The sequence below is a fragment of the Alnus glutinosa genome, chromosome 9, assembly GCF_958979055.1.
Source record: "Alnus glutinosa chromosome 9, dhAlnGlut1.1, whole genome shotgun sequence".
Classification (NCBI taxonomy): domain Eukaryota; kingdom Viridiplantae; phylum Streptophyta; class Magnoliopsida; order Fagales; family Betulaceae; genus Alnus; species Alnus glutinosa.
In genome coordinates, this window is record NC_084894.1 from 18,920,699 (window position 1) to 18,931,548 (window position 10,850).

Sequence of the window (10,850 nt, forward strand, 5' to 3'; positions counted from 1 at the left end):
TTTTTACATGACTTGTAAATTTTACATGAATTTCATTTATAAAATTAATTAGTGTATTAAGGTTGAGGGGTTTGACCCATTTAATTAAATAGGTTAAGTTATGATTGACCTACTAGAACCCGTCATGCAATATTTAAGAATTATAATTTTTTACTCGACCCGTAAACTCAACACAGAATTAGCAGAATATTATTGAGGGATTTGACCGGTCTGATTAAATGAGTCGGATTAATTAAGATTGAACTATATAATCATATACTTATTATCAACATAAACTTTTAAAATAAATAATAATACAACATGAAATTAGAGCATATATTTTGAATTTTAACATCGTCTTCATCATTCAACTCAAATTTCAATTATAAATTCACAGACGTTATGGTCAATTAAGATTTTGTCAAAGAAAATTGATTCAAGGAATGGAATTGGCTTCAAGGGTCCTGTGATAGACCGACTTGGCCAATCCTATTTGACTCTGGTAATTCTAATTCTAACAAAACGCTAGCTGTTCTTCCATCTTTCCTTAGCTTAAACGACAGACCGGGTCCCATGCACCCCGGATCTTGGACGATCTTTTATTGCTCCGGGCCCCACCCGTCCGCGCGAAGTTAAGACCTTCCCCGGTGAAAGTCAGTCACGTGGACGCCCCCAGAGAGAGCGGCGGCCAAAGTCAAACAACATTGAAGAGTTAAACGCTTCGATCTTTTCAACTCTGTTTTTTTTCTTCTTCTTCGTTGTTCATTCGACCCTTTTCCCCCATTAATCTTTTTCCTTTATTAATTTGATCTCGGCCTCCTCCCGATGCTAAACCAGCTCTCAAGAAGAAATACTAGTAAATGGCTGCCGAGGGAGGAGGAGGAACCAATGTTTCTCTCTCTTCTCACACCCTGCAAGCCACGCCCGTCTGGGCTCTCGCCACCGTTTGCTTTGTCTTCATCTCTCTCTCTCTTTTGTTGGAGCACCTGATCCACCTCCTTTGCAACGTAAGTAAATCCATCTAAGAATCATATGAAAACATCCAAAGATAAACTTATAGGGAAGACTTAAAATGGTATTTGTTAAATATTATTGTTTAATTTGCAGTGGCTCAAAAGACACCGAAAGACTGCTATGTTTGAAGCAGTGGAGAAGCTTAAATCAGGTAGCTAGCTATAGGTTTCAAGTTTTAACCAATTTCTACTGTGTCTATATATGTGCTTAGAAATTTTATGTGTATTAATTTACTTATTTTCATTTTGTGCATGGGCGTTGTTGCAGTGTTGATACTCTTGGGGTTCATGTCGCTCATATTAACAGTAACTCAAAGACCCATTTCCAAAATCTGCATATCCACCAAAGTTGCATACACCATGCTTCCTTGCCACAAAAGTGCATCAACAAGAACTACCAAAGCACTAGGGTTTGCTCACACATGGACTACTGCCACGTCTCACGAACATTCTTTGCCAGCGACAGATGTTTTTGAGGATGTTCCGTGGCAGCGGGAAAGAAGATTGGCAGCAGCTGATACAAGTAACGCTTCTTCTGATCATTGTGCTTCCCAGGTATTTATTTAGTATTAATTATCTTAATCATATATTAGAAAACGAGGAATTTTTTTTTTTTTTTTTTTTTTTTTTTTTTTTTTTTTTTTTTAAATTGCATGTGATCGAATTAATTGCAGGGAATGACCTCTTTTATGTCACAAGATGGGATCCTTCAGCTCAACAACTTTATATTCGTGTTGGCTGTTATGCAGATTGTCTATAGTGTTCTAACCATGGCTTTAGGAAGGGCCAAGGTATGCCTAGTTCTGCAAGTTACTTGTTTAATTTTTCAACTTTTAGTGAGTTTTGTAAACGTGATGCGATAGACTTATGCTTATATATATATATATATATATATATATATATATATATATATATTGTTTAAAACAAAGGGGAACTTTGACGGATATAACATAGACCTTCCTTAACCTACTTTGGAGTAGATTTTTAGGCTCATTTAAAATCTAGCCAAAAGAGTGGCATAGCAGCCCGGTATCCCTAAAAAGGGGTAAGAAGGGAGTCACAGTCACACCATGAGCTGGGCCACCCTGAGAGGTGGAGGGTAGCCAGAGCGACCACAACTATGGGTTGGGGTGGCCTGCAGGCCACCCCAGCCAATGAGGGTGGGGTGACCGTTCCGGCGACGCGATTCCTCAACTCATAGAGTGGGTGTTTTATTATTTTGGTATATAGTCCAAGTCTTGTTCATAATTTTTATGTATTATTTTTTTTTTGGGTGGGGGGTACTTGGGCATGATATTCATAACTTCTTCCTTTTTTTTTTTTTTTTTTTTTTTTTTTTTTTTTTTGTTTTAACCATATTATGTTAATTATTGATGAAATATATGGTTCTTCTTTTCCAGTTATGTGTTCATTTTTTTTTCTTACAAAATAAAATTGAAAATCGGTTACTTGTTAATTAAGTTGTTTGTCAAAGAAAATAATTCTCACATCTAAGTAATTAAGTTTTTGTATTTTTTTTTTTTAGCTTAATTAACTTGTGCATGCATATATTTCTATAAAATTGCAAAAAGGAATAAGTTATATCAATTGTACAAAATAAAAAAATTTACCGAGAAAAAAAAATAATGTTATTTGATTAATTAGCTAGTAATTAGTAAGAACATTTGTGTCGATAGTTTTTCCTCTTCTTTTTTTATTTTTTTTAAATTTTGTTTTCATCTCCAATTTGGCCTTGGGATTGAATTGAATGGATGCATGTAAATAGATGAGACGCTGGGAAGCTTGGGAGAAAGAAACTCAGACAATTGATTACCAAGTAGCTAATGGTGAGAAATATTTCCTTTTGGCCACTTTATTACTTATTAGCATTCTATTTAAGCATATATATATGATGTGAAATTCTTGGCTATGCCGCTATTACTTTTGACCATGATTATGTTTGTTAATTTTTTTTTTATTTTTTTATTATTATTTTTTTTTGTTCTTAATATAAAAATGTTGACAAATTATTCAAAATACCAAACACTCCTAAAATATAAAAACAGTTTTTATCTTTATGTCACACCAAATTATTTTTTCAAACAAAAAGTACTCGATCAAGAGTCAAAAGACTCAAAACATATTAGCAAACTCAATACATTAAAGAAAAAGGATGAAAAACATATATCAATTTGCTTTTGCTTCAAATTAAACTGAGAAAGAAGAAATTAAACATTCTTAATTAGAACGTGTCCACTACTTCTTAGCCTTCGCATTATCTTCTTACATATATACTTTTGGTGGCCTGTTCACATGTAGTCATTTATTTATTTATTATTTATAAAATAAAAAGAAAAATACTACACAAATTTTTAAGTTTACACTCTTAAATGCTTATTAATTTATTGACGGAACAATAAAAATAACCGTTAGATTCAAAATTCAACTATAATTCATCCAAAATTCAAAAATGACATCCTATAGTAAGTACTTAAAATTGTAATATTGAGGATTTGTATATTGATTTCTCAAATAAAAAATTAAGTGCAAGTGCATGTAAAAAGAACTTTTTAATTTACCCCCAAAAGTTGTAAATTTATTTATAAATTGATGGGACATATAATTAATAAAATAATTAAATAAGAAATTTGACTTATAAAAATATCTTCTTTTTTTTGAAGTAATTAATTCCTCCTAATTATTCCACCGATTATTAATTCTCACACCGACATGTTAATAACTTTGTAATAAAAGTTGTTGACTTCAGACAATGAGTTGCCTGGGGCGGTGGGGTAGATATATTGTTGTATAATAATTAATGAATCTTTGAAACAAAAGATTTTATTAACTGCTCTGGTTGTCTTTTGCTGACACGTTGGCTGGTCTTCTTTATTCTTCCATCTCCCGACCCATTGGAGGGGGCCGGGTGGAAAATGGAAATTAGGTTAACTCGTGAATCTAACCAAGCATGACTTTTTGTCATAAACATAAATAAAACCTTCAAACTGCCTCGGTGGATTAATTAATTATAACTACCTTCTTTTTCTTTTTTAATCTTTTGTATCTTCTTATATATATATATATATATATATAAACGATTGAATTATCTATTGTTTTCTATTATACAATTGAATATTCAAATATATATATATATATATACACATTCAAGATCTTGCAGCACCAATTGGTCCTGTGAATTATAACCATTGAATTTATGATAGATCATTATTGAATTTTGATCCAATAGTAATTTTAAGAACCACATCAATTTTAGGGGGACAAAAAAAGAACAAGGAAATAATATATAGCATTACTCAAGTTAAAATACCTTAGAAAGTACTTACTATAAAACCAAGAAGAAGGTACCCAATTACGTACAATTGGTCGTATGATCTCTTATTACTAAATAAAATGTTTGGATCATTTAATAATGATAGGGATAAGATTGCTAGATTAGGGTGAGATAGGTTTAAGAGTTGAGTTTAGGATTAGAATTTTTTTTTATTATTTGAAATCTTATCAATTTAGGTGTTATCTAATTGTAGTTGAGCTATTTAAAGGCCGTCTTGTTTTTAATAAAGAAATCAGAGAAAGTATTTTTGAAAGTTGTGGTATTTTCTTGCCCTAAGTAGAGTTTTGTGGTTTCTCTTATTCGAAATTAGCTTTTGTGGTGTTTTCCTATCAGAAGTAGAGAATTATTTCACCTAAACAAGTCCCTTAATTAACCGATTGGGTTCCATCAAATAAGTTAATAAAATATCTATAGTTTCTGTAAGGACTTCCTCTATTACCTCTCTCACATTCAAAAACTAAGGTCTCGTTTGGTTCGCGGAATAGATCCCTGGAATCAAATGACTATTCCTATGGAATAGTCATTCTTTTGTTTGGTAGGGGTCTATTTCTTGGAATAGGTATTCCCATTGGAATACATATTCCTTTACGAAGAGGAATACCTATTCCTTGGGGTAAATGCAATATTTTCAAAAAAAAAAACCATTTATTTTATATTTTATTTAAAAAAAAAAAAAAAAAAACCAAACCCTTAACTGGCCGCGGCCACCCCCAGACTCCCTCGGGGGTGGCCGGCCACCCCCGACGAGTATTTTGGGGGTGGCCACAACCACCCCCGGAATCTTTTTTTTTTTTTTTTAAAAAAAAAAAAATGTAGGGTTGTTTTAGTAATTTTGATTGAATTCCAATTAAAATCTATGTATTCTTACCAAACTAAAGATTAGGAATAGTAATTCCATTCCGCCACCTTCTATTCCTAGGAATGACTATTCATTTTTCTAATGGAATAGCCATTCCGCAAACCAAACGAGACCTAATAAGGGGAAACTTTATTTAACCCCCTGAACTTCATCACTTTTACAATTAAAAAAAATTCTCAATTTAGTGTATTGAACTTTAAAAAATTTGAAATATTATCACACCGTTAGGATTTTCTGTTAAATCGTAACGTATGGGGTAAGAACTTCTCAAAACTCTCTAATTTTCTAAAAACATTAATTGTAATTTAAGGGTAATTTTGTAAAGTTTACAGGAGTATAAGAGTCATTTTACCCTTTGACTGTTTGATCTAACTCAAAACCCTAACAGGAATGGTGAAATTGCAAAAAATGAAAGTTTTTGAACTTTGGAGAAAGATTGCTAAAACCAATGCAAAGTGATGAAAATTCAGAGAGGGTTAAGTAAAGTTTCTGCAACTAATTATTTTCAACTCATTGATCATTCAATTATATTTTTTTTGCCAAATTTTTTAATTTAATATAGAGTAATGTTGTATACCATATATATATATATATATATATAAACATCTCACAAATATCTTTTAAAGCTGATATGATAGTGTCTAATAGCCAATGACTATTAGATGTTACCAATCGAACATACATGCGGCATTACTCTTTAATGTATGCATACTAAATAATAATATGGAAGGCGCATCATGCATGGCTAACAACGAAAAGAAGAACAACAAGGAGGGCAGTAGTGTTTTAGGCTTAGTCCAAGGCTTTGTTTGTTAGTGCATTGTTTTAAAAAGTGTTTTAACATGACATAAAGACAACAAAAGATGGAAAACTTGTATGTAATTTTCTTTTATGCCATGCCACAATATTGCCACACCTCGCAGCATAAGACTACGTACATATAAATCATTATTGTGTCCATTATTTTATGGTTATTTGATTATGGGAAATAAAATAGGATTTAATGAAAGGGTCCAAAGTGTGTTAATTAATTAGTCGTTTGTATTGTTTAATTAGATCCTAATCGGTTTAGATATACAAGACAAACAACATTCGGGCGTCGGCATACGAATTCTTCTACAAAATTTACAACTCTTCATCTTTGGATCGTGAGTTCTTTTTCTTAATTTCTTTTAATTATTGTGATTTATTAACATTTTTCTTCTTTAATTCCTCCAAGAACTTGCATACTTAATTAGCTGATCATTGATCTATAAATTTGAATTGGAGCAGAAATGCTTCTTCCGTCAATTCTTTCGGTCAGTGGCCAAAGTTGACTACCTCACTCTACGCCACGGTTTTATCTCGGTTAGTTTCTCTAAATTATTTTTTGCTAATTAATTTCATTTTAATTCATCCTACCTGGCTAGTCATAATTATCATACCATATGATTGTTAAAATCCAGAGAATAACTTACAAAAAAAAATAAAAAAAAAATCAGAGAATATATATATAAGTGATGTTAGGGAGCAGCAGTTTTTTCGGAATTCATCCGAAAAAAGTACTACTCCATTGCACATTTGTAATTTAATGTACCATGAATAATTACAAGTGCGCCATGAAGTAGCACTTTTTCCGGATGAATTCTCTCTCTATTCATCGATTAGAGCAATCTACATATGTGATTTTGATAAAACGCTAATTCAAAAATGTTTCAAAAACTTAAGAGCCCGTTTGGGATTAAGATTTCAAAAAGTGCAATTATAAAAGCATGATACTTGATAACGTGATTTTTAAAAGCGCAATTCAACATTTGGTAAAATTAAAGTTGATTATTTAAAATTATGTATTTTTAAAAACACATCTCTTTACCTACGATTTGAAAACTCAATTTTTTTTTTTATCTTAATTTTATTAACGGACTCTCAAACGAACACTGAGTATGTCTGTGTCATGACTAATTTAACTGTCTGTTTCATTGATTTTGTAGGCCCATTTGTCAACAAAAAACTCTTTCGATTTCCAGAAGTACATACAACGATCGCTGGAGGATGATTTCAAAGCTGTAGTCGGCATCAGGTTGTGAATTTATACTCCCGGCCACTATAACAATATTCTGTATTTGGCGGCCAAATTTTTATTCTATCCCCGTAATTTATGTCTATTTTAATTAAATATTTTACGTGTTGAGTCTTACTTAATTGACACGTGAGAGAAAGAATATTAAAATATTAATTAAATGATTAAATTCACATTTATCTATTAGCTTAAGCTTTTAAGACACGTAGTGATTTAATATAGCTAGTATCAAAGTAGAAATCTTAATTTTGAATGATTTTCATAATATTATTTCCATTTTATCAAACTCACTCCATTTTTTTCATACTATGTGGACAGCCCTCTCATGTGGTTTCTTGTCGTCATTTTCTTGCTTGTCGACGTGCATGGTGAGCAAGAAGTCTTTATATATATATATATATATTACTTCTTAATTAAGCTAGTAATGCAATTTAGTAGACTATTATACGATTGCTATATAACTGGAATGATGTAACAGTAAAAATCAGCCTTCAAACTAATAAAGAATTGTAAAAAATAATTTAGGGCTAATTTTTATTACCACATCATTTATTTTATATGCCAATCGTATAACAATCTACTAAATGACATTTATCATTCCTGATTACTTTGTGTTCTTAATTTATATACTATTCCTTCTCGATAATTATCAACTTGTTAATTAATAAAGGGTATTAATTATGAACTTATCACAGGTTGGCATGTGTACTTTTGGATATCATTTCTCCCGCTAATTGTATGTATTCAAAATCTATAATGTGGGTTTCTTACTCTTAAGACTTTAATTACATTCTACCACTTTGGTTTTCTTAATGGCCGATTTTGATGCCTGCCTTGTAGATAGGTCTAGCTCTTGGAACCAAACTGGAAGTGATAGTAGCAAGAATGGCCCTTCAGCTCCAAGATCAGAATCTTGTAATCAAAGGAGCACCTGTGGTGCAACCTAATGACAATCTCTTCTGGTTCAATCACCCAAAATTCGTCTTGACCTTTTTACATTATACTTTGTTTATGGTACGTTAATCAGAAAATCGTTATCACTTTGAGCACGTAGTCGGTGGATAAGGATTCACAATAATTATTTGTCCGAATTGTTATCCATTTGGACAAGTAATGTGAGATATTTCATACAGAACCCACCTACTCAAATAAATTTTTGAATGTCCGGCCACCTATCCGGACAGGTGAGTCTCATATAAAATCTCTCGCTTTACTAGTCCAAATTATTCCCAATTCGGACTGATAATTGCTGTCTATCCCAATTCATGGTCGGTACGATGTTGAACTGACTGTCTAATTTATCATTTTTTTTTTTGTTTCCAGAATGCTTTTGAGTTGGCTTTCTTTGTTTGGGTCACGGTATGACTTGTTTTTGGTCTTCTTTTATCCGCGCTAGAGTGAATTAATTGTGCAGCTATTTAACAAGAGTTCTTCTTCTTTCTTTTACTTTTCAGTGGCAATATGGGATAAAGTCTTGCTACCATCAAAGTGTTGGATTCATCATTATCCGGATGATATTGGCGTATGTTAATGCTCTTTTCTTTCTCTCCCCACTTCCTCTTCTAATTTTCTCATCCCCTTCATTCTCCAAGAAATTTCAAAATATATACCATGTTGAATTAGATTTAATTCACTTAAAGCTAAACATTTTTGAATAAAAATTAATGTCTCCAGGGTGGTAGTTCAAGTCTTATGCAGTTACATTACTCTTCCCCTCTACGCTCTTGTGACCCAGGTATATACGCTTCAACCTCTCTGTGTACTTAGTAGTGAAAATTGTCATTAGATGTTACGTGTGCTTTCATTTGTTATTTCATTCGACGGTGATTTCTCTTACTATGCCAAAGAATAAACACTTTAGAGTATGTGTAGCACTTCTCGTATATGTGCGCATGTACAGACGCTCAGTAGCTTTTAGCGTATAATATAAACCGGGATCTTGTTTTTACACATGCATATGCAGATGGGCTCACAATTCAAAGGCGCTGCGCTAGAAGAGCAAACAGTGCATGTTGTAAAGCAATGGTATGCTGAAACGAGGGACAGAAGGAAAAAGCAACAAGATTTTTCACAAACTGGTCGGGACCGTTCGTCGTCAACTGTATCAAGCAGTAATAGAACCACGGGTTCGCTGGATTTGTCTTCTCATCACCGGAGTCATCCTTTTGGGGAAATCGAAATTGTTGAAGAACGTGATCATCAAGAAACTCACCAAGATGAGCTTGAGCTAGGCATGGTTTCATCTAATATTGTGCAAATAGAACTCTCAGAGGTCACTAAAATTCCAAGTTAGTTTTGGAGAAGGAAGCTAAGCGGATCAAGATGAAAAACGGAACTGTGCATTACAGAATTGAAGCTTGCTTTTGATTATAAATATTCATTCAATAACCTTGTATACTTACAATTTGAATGTTTTGATCTTATATATGTACATATTTTCTTTCAAAATTTCAAATTATAGAAACCAGAAAACGGCCAATAAGAAATACGTAAAACCAACAAAATTTCAATTGGCTCTTCTAAAACAAAGAGATAAAGTAGACATTGCTGAGATGCTTCTCAAGTAATTACATCAGTGCTACACTTATGGAACTTATTTAAGTAGTATTTCCTAATGGCCTTGAGGGCCTAAGGCTCACTACAAAAAAAGTTGTCATTCGCCACGTTGCTACAGTAGCGGTTCCTGTAGCCACGTGTCTAGATAGCCACAGGGACGGAGCCAGAAATTCTTATGGGCAAGGGCCAATGGCCGAAAAAAAAAAATTGGTAGGGACCAAGTAAGCTAAATTTTTATTTTTACCTTATATTTTTTTTAATTTTTTAGATTTTTTTTTCCCACCTTTAATTTTTTTTTTTAGTAAATTTGGGGCCATCCCCCCCCCCCCTCCCCCCCCCGGTCCCTGGATAGCCACGTGTCATACTGACAACGTGGCAACATGGAGCTGGGAGACGTTCGGCCACGTGTATGTATTACACGTGGCCACATGGCCGTGTGCAAATAATTCACGCGGCCACACAGACACGTGTAATAAATACACGTGTCCGAACGGCCACGTGAATTTATAAACGTGTCCGTGTGGCCACGTGAATATATACATGTGGCCGTTCGGATGTGTATTTATTACACATGTCCGTGTGGCCTCGTGGATTATTTACACGCGGCCATGTGGCCACATGTTCCAATGTGCGTGGCTGAATGGCCACGTGTAATATAGACACATGGCCATATGTGAGCCACGTGTCACCATGACATGTGGCGAACTTTTTTTTTTCCAAAAAAAAAAAAAAAAAAAAAAACAAATGTAGTTAGGGTTTTGTACACTATGCATACTAATATTACTATATTAGTGCATAATGACTCGAAATGTACACTATGCATATAAATTCTTGTATTTAATTTTTAATTTTATTTTTAAAAAAAAAACTAAAATCTTAATATTATTACTATATATATCATAACCTTAAATTTATGCTTTATATATAGGGTTTATGACTATATATAGTATATACACTTAGGGTTAGGGTTTATGGCTATATATAGTACATACACTTAGGATTAGGGTTTCTGGCTATATAAAACATATACTCTTAGGGTTAGGGTTTATGGCT

General features: G+C 33.0%; 1 protein-coding gene across 1 annotated transcript; it reads left to right on the forward strand.

Moving 5' to 3' along the window:
* The first annotated feature begins 656 nt into the window (after positions 1-656).
* LOC133877875 (MLO-like protein 3) lies at positions 657-9,689 on the forward strand. The gene is made up of 15 exons (XM_062316322.1): positions 657-986; positions 1,087-1,144; positions 1,261-1,547; positions 1,667-1,783; positions 2,758-2,818; positions 6,239-6,330; positions 6,455-6,529; positions 7,153-7,241; positions 7,560-7,609; positions 7,937-7,977; positions 8,082-8,255; positions 8,565-8,600; positions 8,696-8,763; positions 8,916-8,976; positions 9,205-9,689. Exons 1-15 carry the CDS (start codon positions 840-842, stop codon positions 9,532-9,534), a joined length of 1,686 nt encoding a protein of 561 aa, XP_062172306.1. The 5' UTR covers positions 657-839; the 3' UTR covers positions 9,535-9,689.
* The last annotated feature ends 1,161 nt before the right edge of the window (positions 9,690-10,850 follow it).

Coding starts and splice junctions, on each gene's coding strand:
- LOC133877875 (XM_062316322.1), top strand. CDS start 840: ATGGCTGCCGAGGGAGGAGGAGGAACCAATGTTTCTCTCTCTTCTCAC. Junction 6,331..6,454: donor CAACTCTTCATCTTTGGATC/GTGAGTTCTTTT, acceptor GAATTGGAGCAG/AAATGCTTCTTCCGTCAATT. Junction 6,530..7,152: donor TACGCCACGGTTTTATCTCG/GTTAGTTTCTCT, acceptor TTGATTTTGTAG/GCCCATTTGTCAACAAAAAA.